Raw genomic sequence first — 15,036 nt, forward strand, 5'->3', positions numbered from 1 at the left:
AAAATGCGGTTGGTATTGCCTTAGAGTCGCGGCATTTTTCCATGACTTCAAACGCGGTTTACCGGAGATGCGATTTCTTTTTCTCGATATATTTCCATAGAATGTATGCGTGCCTTTCAAATCTCTGGATCTTTGCGGTGTTTTCGATTAATGTAAAAAAAAAATGTATCGCTTTCGTCAAACGCATGCACGCAAAATCAAAGTGTTTACGTACAATAGTAAAAGATTAATAGCAGTACAAAAAAAAACAAGAAACAATAGTTGGCCATTGTTTTTTTAATATCACAAATAATTTTTGTTACGGTATTTGTTGTACATAAACAATACTACTGTGCTACACAAATGTGAAACAATAAAATTATTCCGCATCTCCATGGAGTGCTTCTTCACCTCCTCCTCCTCCTCCTCGTCACGATGCAACGTCACAGTAGACGCGGAACTGGCGTGGATGGAAGTTGAACCATGCGAAGTGACCGAGCATCGGGGCGGTCACCGCGCAATTCAAACAGGGTCACGGGTTTTAACGTCACAGGAAGTGACGTTAGAAAGGCGGAGCAGAGGACCACGGCGCTCGACAAAATGGGTGCCGGGCCGCGTGCGAAAACGCTCCACGCGTTTGGTGACGAACCGGCGACGAACTGGTGGATTAGTTTGGTTCAAAGAAAAACTTCCCCGACCCCCAACCCCTCCATCCAACGACCTATTTTCCACCCTCGTCCTCCCCTCCAGCGTACACTCACCGCAACATTACCGGGTTGGGTAAGCGCTGTCCCCGACCTGGAGTGAATTCTCGGCATTACTTAAAACGTCGGTCTAAACTCGCTTTCTTGACAATCAAACATTTTACTGCACTCTCCTTTTTAAGGGGGCGGGGTGGGGGCGGAGGGGAGGGGACAAGTAGTGGGGAAATTGACCCTGTGGATTCTTTTGCAAATCCTAATGATGCTGAACGAGCCCTCGAGAAAGCGAGGAAACAAGACATAAGCGATGGCGAGCGAACAATCTAAATAAAATACGCCACCTGTTAACGTTCCGCACAGCGCCAATGGGAATACCTTCACGTACATGAATGTGATAGACTGTCCCGAAAGCACTCCACAAATGTGGTCATTTTGTTTTGCGCACTGGTACACTTTAAGGTCACCGGTCGAACGGGCATTGGCTCATCACAACATCGAGCAATGTGTTTTGCAGGCTGTGCATTGACAATCAATAACTTAAAACACACATACACACACACAACACCGTTTTCCTTAACCCATCACACCACAAACGTTTAGCCTGCTCCTCCTCCCACCACCTTCACATCTCCAGCCGACAAACACGTGTCGTCATCGCTCCCACCGGGATCGGCCCAGAGGCAGCAGCGATGGGCGCAACAAGTTGCGAGCGACGTTAAATCCACGAGTCGTGTACAACTCAAGCTTGGCCAGCCGAGTACTCGGCAGTGGGTTGTTAACCACGCGTTCAAATTTGGCCGGGATCGTCGTTTTCCCCAGGAGGGTTGGAAAAAGGGGGGGGCAGCAGATACTGCTACTGCTGCAGCAGCTACTGCTGCTACTGCTGCAGCTGCTACTGCTGCAGCTGCCTAGAGATTAAGTTCGAGTTGTTAAAGGCAACGCAGCACGATGCGGAGCGAACGGCCGCGTCGATTCGTATGAAGTGGACGCGTCCCCGAGAGGAGTTTGGGCTCCAAATGGGAATTAAAGTTACGGCCTTTAGAACATTAGGGGCGCAACGCCAACTGCGTTTTGCATCCCAAAGTGCGTTCATTAAACTGCAACAAGTTTATGTTTGGTGGGTGTGGAAATTCCCAGCTGCATTTTGTTGTGTCCTGGAATTGTTTACTGCTTTGAAATCAAGAACGGGAAATTTCAAATCGCAGGGCTTTGTTTGCACCTGGAGATCTTTTAACGTTGCCGGCTAATGTCGTATTCCCGCCACGTGCTCCAATTCTTCCCGTCGCTGTGCCTCAAAAACGGCGAGTCCTGCCTGCCAAGCAGACCTACTGCTGCTGCATACCGCCGCTGCTGTTGCTGCAGAGAGAGGGGGCAACATTTTTGTGGCCGCAAAAAGGCAGGTAAGTAAGCACAATAACAGAAAGTTACGAGGGGTGGGGGGAGACCTTAAGACCACTCCAAGAACGAACCCGTGGGTATTAAGCGTTGTCGTATTAGTTAGTGTGGATTTATGAACACCAGGACATATGCCAAATACACCAATACCAAATACAGCACTGCTTTGATAACGATTACGGTATAAATAAGGGTAAGATGCATTTTTTTTTCATCTCACAAGTACAATCCTATCCCTCTGAATAGGCTGCACTTCCATAATAAAGATGTTTTGGTTGAGATCGCGTGAACCATAAATGTGCCGTTAATGTACTTAAAGACCGAAACAGGAGGACTTCCTCACTTTTTTTCTGGCTGATTGCCTGAAGCTGGTTGTTGTAATCACCAGCGGAAACATCACTGTACTCGCATTGTAAATGTTGCAGTGGGCTCACTCTCCGACACACTGGTGTGCTGTGCCAGTAATTGGCACGTTTTGTTCACGTGACAAAGTTTACTAATTGGCTGTCGGGTGGTGGTGGGTTTAACGACACATTTATATTTTACGCGATGTAACCCACGCACAAAAAAAACATGATGGATTTTGGTCGCGAAAGCCCACGTGTTAAACTAGACTGCATTTACAGTTATACGCATTTGTGTAAAAAAAAACTATAGCAAGTCTATTCAACGTCCAGTATCGAACCAGGCGAGGGCCCAATGCGAAATATTATCTCCGTTGTGAAATTATTTCAAATTGGCGTAATCAAAAATTAGCATTTTGCTGCACACTCGAGCGTCGTATCGTCACGGGGAGGTGTTCATTCCGTGTACGGTTTATACATCGTTGCAATGTTGTACTTGTAAATACCGGCTTCAACCTCTGGCCTCACACGTGATCGTTGGTGCAACGGTATCGATTAAGTTGGTGAACAATACAAGAGGATTATTAAATTAACGGTTCAGGTGTAAATGTCCCCAACAATTACGTTTTAACGCCATCAGCTCGAAGCTAAATCTACCCAGCTAAGGTAAAGCTGCCGATGGGTCGGGACTGTGCTGACTTTTGAACCAAACGGGCATCTCCGTCTTGCAAATGAGCTCGGCCGTGGAAACCGCTGCCTGCTAACATCCAGTGTATTATTATTATTATGGCATTGTGAAACGAACGAGAGTCAAATTCCCAAAGCGAATGTAAAAAAACAATGATTGTAAACTCAAAGGAAAGCTACCCGACTTCACCCCAAACCTTGCGTTCACAACGGACACTCGCGTACCAACCGAGCGTCTTGTAAACCAGGGGTTTCCATCTCTCAGAGGTCACCTAACCCCCCCCCCCTACCCAGATAACCTAATGCTCACCCCCAAAACGACCGCTGGGAGCGATGAGGATCCCTGCACGGATGACGGAGGACCCCCTTGATGACCGAGCGACGCCGCTGTTGTGAACAAACCAAAACGCACACCCATGGCACGCGCGTTCACTTTCGCATTTTACATGCAGCAGCAGCAGTCCCCCCCCCGCTCCGTGGTTGTTCTCGCACGGGCACAGCTAGATGAAGCCAAAGCACACCGCGGACATTTAAAAACGAAGTTCCACGACCGATGGACACGCTGGCTCAGGCCTGGTTGTTGAGCCCATTTCTCAGGCCAGGTTGTTTAGCCCATTTCTCAGGCCTGGTTGTTTGGCCCATTTCTCAGGCCTGGTTGTTTAGCCCATTTCTCAGGCCTGGTTGTTTAGCCCATTTCTCAGGCCTGGTTGTTTAGCCCATTTCTCAGGCCTGGTTGTTTAGCCCATTTCTCAGGCCTGGTTGTTTAGCCCATTTCTCAGGCCTGGTTGTTTAGCCCATTTCTCAGGCCTGGTTGTTTAGCCCATTTCTCAGGCCTGGTTGTTGAGCCCATTTCTCAGGCCAGGTTGTTTAGCCCATTTCTCAGGCCTGGTTGTTTGGCCCATTTCTCAGGCCTGGTTGTTTAGCCCATTTCTCAGGCCTGGTTGTTTAGCCCATTTCTCAGGCCTGGTTGTTTAGCCCATTTCTCAGGCCTGGTTGTTTAGCCCATTTCTCAGGCCTGGTTGTTTGGCCCATTTCTCAGGCCTGGTTGTTTAGCCCATTTCTCAGGCCTGGTTGTTTAGCCCATTTCTCAGGCCTGGTTGTTTGGCCCATTTCTCAGGCCTGGTTGTTTAGCCCATTTCTCAGGCCTGGTTGTTTGGCCCATTTCTCAGGCCTGGTTGTTGAGCCCATTTCTCAGGCCTGGTTGTTTGGCCCATTTCTCAGGCCTGGTTGTTGAGCCCATTTCTCAGGCCTGGTTGTTGAGCCCATTTCTCAGGCCTGGTTGTTTAGCCCATTTCTCAGGCCTGGTTGTTGAGCCCATTTCTCAGGCCTGCTTGTTGAGCCCATTTCTCAGGCCTGGTTGTTTAGCCCATTTCTCAGGCCTGGTTTTTTAGCCCATTTCTCAGGCCTGGTTGTTTAGCCCATTTCTCAGGCCTGGTTGTTTAGCCCATTTCTTCCCCATATCGGGAGACGGTGACGGACGTGACCCCGGTGGCGGCAAGCAACTATCGCCGCCCCATCGCACCGCTCGGTTAACGGCTCCAATCCGGCGTTCGTAACCCCGTGGGCAGGGTTATTATGAACGCTAAACACATACCACATGACGTCCACTTCACGGCAGGACTAACAACAATAAACAAAAAAGCATCACACTATGTAATTCGCAAGAGTCGGGGGGGGGGCCCCATCGCATCGTGCGACCGGCGGGGGTCACGGCCAAACATTTTCCCGAATTGTGAAACAATCACACTGCAGATTACTCAAAGGGAATATACGCAACAATCATCACCCCCCCAAAACTTGGCAAGGCTTCCTTCCTGGGTAAACGAGCGTCATAATAATCCTCTTCAGGCCTTGTAGACAAAACTTTTAGGGAGGTTAAATTGGAGCGACACCAGCTGGCGCCGGCGTGCGTGCTAAACAAAAACGGGTTCAGCATCTGCCCTGATCGCTGAACAAAGGTGAACCACATTATGAAAAAAATGTTCGGTATTTTTTTTCACCTCTTGTTCATGTATAGTAAACAAAAGAAGCAAGCGAAGTGATCATTTGTGGGTATCGACGTGAAAAATAAAAACCGGGTAATGTTAATCTTTCGCCGTTTCAAAACTGGGACGTGAACGCTTGCGCCAATACAGGGTGCTTGAAAAAAAATGCTAACACTTATTATGGGACTATCGTTTTTAATGAAAAAATAACGGATAGTAACACACGGTAACATGATAACAAATGTAATGTTAATAGCTTCAGAAAGTCAAAGAGTCTCCCACTTGTTCGCCGGCGTTGTCAACGCGTTGCCTGGAATCTTCTCCAGGCGGTCTCCAGAGCCCGGAGGCAGCAGCACATCTCTTGCGGCGTCGTTGTTGTTGTAAAATTCTCAGAAGCGTTAAAACATTTCGAAGCACCCTGTGTTCGCGGAAAAGGCAAACGGGGAATCTGCCAAATGGAAACATGGCTCGGTGGCTGTGTGGCGCGCGACGGTGGCCGGAACTGGCTGGAATGAAACAAGAAGATTGGCGTGAGGGCGGAGAGGCTTTGAACATCTTCGACGCAACAAGCGAGTGGTGAGAACAGACGACTTGTTTAAAAAAAACAAAAAAAAACAGAAAACCACTTGAGAGATTGCGCAAGACACGGGCGAGAGGCCGAAGGGTTTACAAAAACTCAAAATACGGAGAGACACGGGGGGGGGGGGACACGCGACACCGATCTGACGACGCTCGTCCGCTTATTTGCATCAAAAATATAAGTGACATCTTTAGAACGCAGGCTTACACCGGGGGAGGGCGTTACAACGTAAGGCTTTCTTCGTTACGAGTCCACCACGCCCGTCGTTCGAACGTCATCTGTGCTCGCGCACCCACCGGATAAGGTCCCGGGGGTCACACTGTGTCCCGGGGAAGAGAAGCAGGCGTTTGAAAATTTGGTCCTAAAGGGAAAGCTGTTCTCGGGTGGCCACAAGTTGCAGGCCGCTTGAAAATAATCGCACTGGTTTTTGTTTTTGTAATATATATATATCACGTGTGTATTTGACGGAGGTCCCACGGAACCGTAAGCGATCGCTACCGGTGCGACGCGGTCCACCTGCGTTGGCTTCAATTCCTGACGGACGCCAACGCGGTCCACCGGATCGCCGGGTCCCATCGGCCGACGGCCGGAAAAGCCGCCGCTCGGCGCGCGCAAAAAAAAACCCGCTAAATCCCACGCAGTCGACCGGGGGAAAAACTGACCCCACGTGCGTCGACTGCCCGCATCCGCGTGCCGCGTTCCTCATCCTCGCCCCGCCGCTCCGTCCTGCGCCAATGCCGACCGAGAAACGGGGCGGCCCGGAGCTGCCACTTCCAGTCGAGTCCTTCAGGCGTCGCTCAGCTGTTTTTCCGCACCGACCCCTCCCCGGCACACGAGGGGAGCCTTCACGCGAAACTCGCACGAAGTGGCCGGTCCTCGCTTGCCGGGGACAAGTTGGGCGGTCGGGCGAGCGGGAGTGCGGGTGGTCGTGAGCGAACGAGTGCCGGCCCTCACCCCGACCGGACGGGCAAGGCGCTAGGAGGAGCAGGGCTGCACGGCGTTGCGCATTTTGATGTCCTTGCGGCACAGCGGACACACCTCGAGCTGCAGGGCGCACGGCATGCACAGGTCCCTGCGCACATGGCCAAGCGAACAACACGCACGCGGTGACGCCGCCGGCCTGACCGCCGCATCGGTGAAGGTGTCGGTGCTACTTAAGACAGTGACGGTCACGGTGAAGGTGTCGCTGATGGTGATGACGATGATCGTTACGACCGTGACGGTCACGGTGAAGGTGTCGCTGATGGTGATGATGACGATCGTTACGACCGTGACGGTGAAGGTGTCGCTGATGGTGATGACGACGATCGTTACGACCGTGACGGTCACGGTGAAGGTGTCGCTGATGGTGATGATGATCGTTACGACCGTGATGGTCACGGTGAAGGTGTCGCTGATGGTGATGATGATCGTTACGACCGTGACGGTCACGGTGAAGGTGTCGCTGATGGTGATGACGATCGTTACGACCGTGACGGTCACGGTGAAGGTGTCGCTGATGGTGATGATGGTGTTGGACACGCTGGCAATGGCGTGTTTCCTCCTGCCGGATCGCGGTCCCCCCCCCCCACCTTCCGGCTCCGCCCCCCACCTTCTCCCCCACCCCCCTATCGTCCTCACCGGTGTCCGCACGGCAAGAGCTCCGTGTCGGCCATGTTGTCGCAGCACAGCGAGCACGAGTTCTCTTTGATGCTCAGCTGCCGCAGCAGCGCCAGCTTCATGTGCCTGGCCGGGAGACGCGGCGCGCGCACCAAAATCAACAACCGCGAGCGCCAAAATCAACGGCCGCGAGCGCCAAAATCAACGGCCGCGGGCGCCAAAAATCGACGACTCAAGAGCGCCAAAGTCAGTGACCGCGAGCGCCAAAATCAACGGCCGCGAGCGCCGCTCATGGGGGTGGTCGTGACAACGCCGCAGGCAGCCGTCGCCGACGCGGCAGAAGCCCGGACACTCCGGTTGGCGCGACGGGCGATTCCGTCGTCGGCCGGCACCTTCCCGATGGCGATGTGCAATGCCCCGCGATGCCGCCGGACTCTTCAGCGGTGTCCGCGACTTAACCCTTTGACTATTTTTTATTTTACCAGGTCGGAAGGCCCACCGAGCCATATATAGCCTTTTTCCAGAAGCAACATGGCCAAAAAAATTACAGCTCGGGCCAAGTTATTTTTACCGTCATGTGGAAATTTATGGCAGCAGCGCGAAGTTGATTCTAAATGTGGAGGGTAAAAACCGGAGGACCCGGAGAAAAATCCACGCGGCCACCACGGAGAGAGAGACGCGCAAACTCCAAATATACAGGAGGCGGCGGGCATAGGGTCCGGGATCAAACCCATGACCTCCTGCACACCAGGCGTAGGCAGTTAACATCTCCTTAGCCACCGTGGGGGCCTGGAAACAAAACTCAAACTTGGCAGGACCCTCCTGAAAAAAAACTGTCTTGAGACTCGGCGAGGCTGATCGGGGGGCAAACAGGCGCAGCAGCAGCAGCAGCAGCAGCAGCACGCTCGAGAGCGTGGCTGGCACCGCGAGCCGGACGGACGGGGTGTGACGAAGGAAACGCCCTCCGCGAGAGGTCGAGCCCGTTTGGCCGTGCCTGGGCAGGATGAGTTTCTCCTGGCTGTTGAGCGTCGCGCACTCGTTGAAGGTGGAGAAGCGCACGGCGGGCGGGTGCTTGAACGGCCGCGCGCCGAAGTTGAACTCGCACTGCTGGTAGGACATGAAGCTCGCGGCCGCAAAGAAGCCCGACCTGTTGTCGGGAGGCACGGGGGGTGGGGGAACGCGACACGGCCGCGTGAACGCACGCACGACGGCCTGCGCCGAGCACGGTAGAGAAACCGGCACGGGTACCAGCACGGCACAGGCGGAGCGGTGGTGTAGCGGTTAGCGCTACGCTGCGCTATGAACCCGGCGACACGGGTTCGATTCCCGCTCACGGCCAACACCAGTGACGATTATCGGAACCGGTCCCGGGCCTCCCCTAGGTCGACTCAGCCTCAAATGAGACCTGATCCCAGAAGTGTGCTAGTGTGTGTGTGCTAGTGTGTGTGTGCTAGTGTGTGTGTGCTAGTGTTATGTGTGCTAGTGTTATGTGTGCTAGTGTTATGTGTGCTAGTGTTATGTGTGCTAGTGTTATGTGTGCTAGTGTGTGCGTGCTAGTGTGTGCGTGCTAGTGTTATGTGTACTAATGTGTGTGTGCTAGTGTGTGTGCTAGTGTGTGCGTGCTAGTGTGTGTGTGCTAGTGTATTTTGTACCATCGGACACTCCACCCCCACAACCCCAATCGGTGATGGGGCAGTTGTGGAGCGAGTGGAGAGTTTCCCATACCTGGGCAGTGTGCTTATGACCGGCTCAAATTAAACAGCAGAGGTCTCAATCCGAATCAGTCGAGCGGCAATATTTTTTCATCGGTTGCGTAACGTTGTGTGGAAGCTACCTGGTCTGTCGCTCCGCACTAAGCTTCAGGTCTTCTCGGCCAAGGTCATTCCCTCCCTTCTCTACGCTTGCGAAACGTGGACTCCCCTAATGGAACATCTTCGCTGGTTAGAAACATTTAGGCTGGCCTGCCTACGATCCATCCTGGGTTTAACCAGACTGGATTGTGTGAGGAGCTCACAAATCCTTGAAAGATCTGGGCAAGGTCCCATCGGTGAGCTCCTCCGGCGGGCAAGGCTGCGATGGCTGGATCATGTAGCCCGCATGCCCAGCCACCGCATGCCGAAACAGCTTTTGTTCGGCCGAATTGAGGGGGCTAAACGGGCGCGGCACGGGCTAGAGAAGAGATGGAGTGATGTGGTACAGGAGGACGTGGAGCTGAGTGGACTTGCCGATGACTGGTACCAGCGGTGTCAAGATCGGCCTCTGTGGAGGAGGCTCGTGAAGGACGCTACTGGGCAGTTGGAGGTAGTCGCCCTCCAACAACAACGGAGGGCGGAGGAGCGACACTCACAACAACGAGCGGAGCGCCGGGTGCCCCCTACTGTGCCAACCTGCCAACAGCAGGTTGGCACAGTAGGGGGCACAGGTGGTGCATCAGCCAGTCATCTCAGTCGACCCGTGGCACCTGGGTCTGCCCCGTGACCTCCTGCCAGCGGGCGTTCGACACTTCACGTGGCCTCAGGGTGCACATAGCCTGGCACAAGCGTCGTGGTGACGTCACCGCCACTTAGTGGTGAATGGCGGTTGTTGTTGTTGTTGTTGTGCTAGTGTGTGTGTGCTAGTGTGTGCGTGCTAGTGTTATGTGTGATAGTGTTATGTGTGCTAGTGTGTGCGTGCTAGTGTGCGTGTGCTAGTGTGCGCGTGCTATGTGTGCTAGTGTGTGTGCTAGTGTGGATGTGCTAGTATTATGTGTGCGCTAGTGTGCGTGTGCTAGTGTTATGTGTGCGCTAGTGTTGTGTGCGCTAGTGTTATGTGTGCTAGTGTGTGTGTGCTAGTGTTATGTGTGCGCTAGTGTGTGTGTGCTAGTGTTATGTGTGCGAGTGTGTGTGCGCTAGTGTTATTTGTGCTAGTGTTATGTGCGCTAGTGTTATGTGTGCTAGTGTTATGTGTGCTAGTGTGTGTGTGCTAGTGTGTGTGTGCTAGTGTTGTGTGCTAGTGTTATTTGTGCTAGTGTTATGTGTGCTAGTGTTATGTGTGCTAGTGTTGTGTGCTAGTGTGTGTGCGCTAGTGTGTGTGCGCTAGTGTGTGTGCGCTAGTGTGTGTGTGCGCTAGTGTTATGTGTGCGCTAGTGTGTGCGTGCTAATGTTATGTGTGCTAGTGTTATGTGTGCTAGTGTGTGCGTGCTAGTGTTATGTGTGCGCTAGTGTTATGTGTGCGCTAGTGTTATGTGTGCGCTAGTGTGTGCGTGCTAGTGTTATGTATGCGAGTGTGTGTGCGCTAGTGTGCGTAACGCGCATGACGTCAACCGGTAAGACACCAACGCAGTATCGCCACGTCAGCTACGCGCGTCTCGGAGAAAAACAAACCCCGCGCTTCGTGCCATGCCAGGGCGCCAGTACGGCTCGTGCGGTGGAAAAAAAATCAACCCGAGCCCCGACCGTTGCGTCGCTTTAACCGATGCGGAGTCCCCATTGTTGTTTGGCTTCGTGAAATTATGAGTTCAGAGGAAGACATCATTATGCTCACCGGGCAGTATTGATTTGAAGTTTAAGCGGTGTATCGGCCGATATTCGGCTTTTAAAAAAAAATATCGGCATCGGCATTCATGCCAACTGATGTGTCCCGATGTTTTACACATATGTAATGAACCAAAAAAAAATCGATTCGTGCTCCTGTAAATCTACGTTTGACAAGTTGGTATCGCTATTTGCTAAAAAAAATCCGGGAGAGGGAGCTCTATAATAAAGGTTTGTTCGGGTTAAGATTGCGTGAATGTGTGTCGTTAAACCCGCCACCATCCGACACAGCCAATTAGTAAGGTTTCTCACGTAAACTAAACGTGCCAATTCGTTACTCGTACAGCACACCGGTGTGTTGGAGAGTAAACCCACTACATTTACAATTACAGTACGATGTTTCGCCGGTAATTACAACAACCAGCCTTGCAAAAATGTGTGTTTAATACGCAGCAAATTGTTCCCAAATATTGAAAGCTTAATAAACGTACGTTTTTGAAATGTATTAGAAAATTTTGCATTCTTTTTTACAAAATATCGGTCGATATATCAGGAATCGGTGAACGAGAACTCTCCAAAATCGGTATCGGCATCGGAGCCAAAAATCTGGCAACGGTCGGGGGCTCTAAAATCCAGCCTTGCTTCGTGCCACGCCGGCTTGGCACCGCCCGCGGAACGCCCACAATTGCTTCTCTGTGTTTGCGTCCCGGTTGTGTCAAAGCGTTGCGCGTGACTTGGTAAACGTACGATGCCGATCCGAAGACCTGCTTCTCGGGCGGCAGCGGCGTGCCGTTGAGGGAGAACACCATTTGCTTCTTGTTGAGGTCCAGGAGAAAGCCGACCGTGTCTCCTGCGGTTACAACAGCGCACACGATGGGTCCCATCTGGCATCATCTCCACATTTACATTGAATGTGCATGCAGAGTATTTGGATGCGATAAAATTCCAGATAAGCCACTTCGTTGAGCCATCATTTGCGACCAGGTCGCTTTTGAAAAAGAGCTACATAAGCTCAGTGGGCCCTTTACCTGGTAAAATAAAAAAAAATAGTTCGTAAGTTCAAGAACAAGACCGTACAAAGCAGTTACCAGAGTAGGTTTCCCAGAAGACGCGTGGCCCAATCGCAACGGCGCTGCGCCCGATGTCATCAGATCGCAAAAAAAAACCCCACTAAACGAATTATTTTGCTTAAGCGACTGCATTGGCGTTGACAGCAGCGGCGGCTGCCAGGTTCGAATAATTAGCAAAATAAATCGACAATGGCTCAGTTCTTCATGGAAAAAAAAAACGAAGAAGAGTTGAGCCTCCATAGTGCTTGGATGGGTGGACCACTGTGCATAACAAGTTTGCTTGCGAGGCTAACGTGGTGGGGGCAACAGAGGGCAGTGCAGCAACAATTCGTTGTCGTACACTGCACTTCCATGCTCTGTGTCTTCTGCATCCGCCAAAGCCCGCACCGACCAGGACGGTGAAGTACGACCCCCGACGACACGCACGGCGCGGAATCAACCAAACCCCACCTCCGATTAGCACGCTTGGCTACGTACGGAGCGAAAGACGCTCAACATACATACAAACTTACATACAATCCAGCAATGGGTGGACGTAAAGCTCCGCACGCGTACCCCGCGCAACGTTCAAACTAAGGGGCTCTTCTCCTCTCGGGTGTGAACGCCGGGACAGGACTCAATCGCGGATCCAAACTGAGAGCAACGGCGCATGGAGTGAGCGCCACGGTGGCGAGACGTTAACTACCCGGTATGCAGGAGGTCGTGGGTTCCATCTCGACTCTTGACGCCTGCTGTATATTTGGAGTTTGCGAGTTCCCCCCAGGGTCGTGTGGATTTTTCTCCGGGTCTCTCGGTTTTTCCCTCCGCATTTAGAATCAGCATGCAGTTTGGAGTATTTTGCCGCTATACATTTCCACCTGATAAGCCACTTTCGTTGAGCTATCAATTGTGGCCAGGTCGCTTCTGAAAAAGAGCTATGTAGCTCAGTGGGGCTTCAACCTGGTTAACAAAATATATATCATTAAAAAATATGTGTTGAAGTTTAGTACCTTCCTTCCAGCAGGGGTGTGCGTGGGGCTTGCTCTTGGCGTTGTACCAAATGAGGCGACGGCACCCGTCGTACGCACACGAGTATTCGTCATCTCCGATCCCGTAACCTTCCTGAAGGTGCAGCGGTAGCAGTAGCAGCAGCAGGGGCAGCAGCAACAACAACGGGAGCAACGGTGACATTAGGAACAGCGGCGGCAGCAGCAGCAGCAGCAGCAACAGCAGCGGCAGCAACGGCAACAGCAGCGGCAACAACAACAGACATAGCAGCAGCAATAGCAGCGGCAACAGCAGCAGCAAAAACAGACAAAGCAGCAGCAACAGCAGCGACAGCAGCAGCAACAGCAGCGACAGCAGCAACAACGGCAGCAACAGCGGCAACAACAACACCAACCGCAACAGCAGCGGCAACAACAGCAGCAGCAACAACAGACATAGCAGCAGCAACAGCAGCGGCAGCAACGGTAATAGCAGCGGCAACAGCAGCAGCAACAGCAACAACAACAGACATAGCAGCAGCAATAGCAGCGGCAACAACAGCAGCAGCAACAACAACAGACATAGCAGCAGCAATAGCAGCAGCAACAACAGCAGCAGCAACAACAGACATAGCAGCAGCGACAGCAGCGACAGCAGCAGCAACAGCAGCGACAGCGGCAACAACAGCAGCAACAATAGCGACAGGAGTGGCAGCAGTAGCAGTAACAACAGCAGTGGCAGCAGCAGCAGTGGCAGCAAGATAAAACGATTGTTGGAGAGGCACAACAGAAAAAAACACAGCAGAACATGTATTCATATATATTGCAAATACAAAGATCCCCTGTATAGCCTTAACAGACTGTTGGGGCAAGTGCTGTTAGCGAGCAGCACCTATGAAGGTAGGCACGGCACACGAGGGGGTGGGTGGCCAACACCACGCCGACCGCCTTTGTCTCCCCAGTGGCGATGTTTACACATCACACCAGGTACTCATTTGAGGCCGAGTCGACCTAGGGGAGGCTCAGGAGCGGTTCAGATAATCGTCACTGGTGGCTGGCCGTGAGCGGGAACCGAACTCGGGTCGCCGGGTTCGTAGCGCAGCGCGCTGACCGCTGCTACACTACCGCTCCCCACATATATTCACATATATACACACCACCTCCCCCTAGGGGCAATTGTTGAAATTCAATCGGAATTCAAATGAATTAAACGAGAGCTGGACGGACGACGTTTTTGAAAGTTCGCCACGAATGAGAGCCATGACAAATCCTGGTCCCCCCCCCCATGGGCAACATTTCCCTCTCACACCGACTTGGCCACAAGGTGTCAGCAGGCACTGCACACCCCCTCCCCCCCTCCGCAGCAAACGAAACTGGCGCTACTCACTTTAATACTTTATTATTGAAACTGGCGCTGCCCGCTCGCGCGATCGCGTCAACCGCCATGACCGCTGCTGTGTCCGTTGAGAAGAGAGAGAGGGGGCTTCTTTGCCAAATGAACCAACCGACTGATTTAAAAAATTGAGGTTTTAGGAATTTGGGGTGAGATCGCGTAAACACATCCATCAACTCATTTCTTTAGAACTTTTTTTTTCGAATTTAGTTTGTTGTCCTTCCCCCCCCGCACCTCAGATAAGCACGGTTGGCTACGTACGATATAAAATAGGTTCAACATAGATACATACATAAACTCACACAGAGACCCATAGTTTACTGTCCTTCCCCCCCCCCGCACCTCCGATTCGCTTGGTTGGCTACGTACGGTGCGAAAGAAGTTTCACGTACATAAAATGTGTAATTAACCCACCACACCACCCGACACGGCCAATTACGTCATCTTGCTCTATTTAAGAGCGGAAGTTGGAAGGCTTCTTCAGAATTCTGGCAAATCGCCTGACGAAGCTGGTTGTAATCACCAGCGAAACGTTGTACTCAATTGTAATTGTTGTGGGTTTACTCACCATCACACCGACGGTGATGAAGCAATAGCTAATTGGCACGCTTTATTCACATTACTAATTGGCTGTGTCGGGTGGTGGTGGGTTAACGACACATTTATATTTAAGCGATCTTTAAAACCCAAAAACCTTTATTATGAATAATATTGGTCGGGAAAGCCTGCTACGTGTTAAATTGACCGACTGACATCGAGACCAGCTCTACACGGGACACCGGCGTGTCCCGTCAATAGATGGGACAAGTGTGAAAACGGTTAAGTT

The 15,036-nt window shown here is 52.0% G+C and overlaps 1 protein-coding gene across 2 annotated transcripts in view; it reads right to left on the reverse strand.

Annotated features, from left to right (window-relative positions):
- Positions 1 to 261: 261 nt before the first annotated feature.
- RSPRY1 (ring finger and SPRY domain containing 1) overlaps positions 262 to 15,036 on the reverse strand; it is a 55,214-nt gene continuing 40,439 nt past the window's right edge. For both annotated transcript variants that reach the window (XM_032974753.2, XM_076052176.1), the window contains exons 12-16: positions 12,842 to 12,953; positions 11,530 to 11,632; positions 8,265 to 8,417; positions 7,292 to 7,396; positions 262 to 6,743 (exon numbers count right to left, since the gene is read on the reverse strand). In XM_032974753.2, the coding sequence (XP_032830644.2) occupies positions 6,647 to 6,743; positions 7,292 to 7,396; positions 8,265 to 8,417; positions 11,530 to 11,632; positions 12,842 to 12,953 (570 nt within the window). In that variant the 3' untranslated portion in view covers positions 262 to 6,646. The remainder of the gene's footprint in view (positions 6,744 to 7,291; positions 7,397 to 8,264; positions 8,418 to 11,529; positions 11,633 to 12,841; positions 12,954 to 15,036) is intronic.

This window comes from Petromyzon marinus, chromosome 54 (genome assembly GCF_048934315.1).
Source record: "Petromyzon marinus isolate PM22_M1 ecotype Great Lakes invasive population chromosome 54, UKy_Petmar_22M1.pri1.0, whole genome shotgun sequence".
Taxonomy (NCBI): domain Eukaryota; kingdom Metazoa; phylum Chordata; class Hyperoartia; order Petromyzontiformes; family Petromyzontidae; genus Petromyzon; species Petromyzon marinus.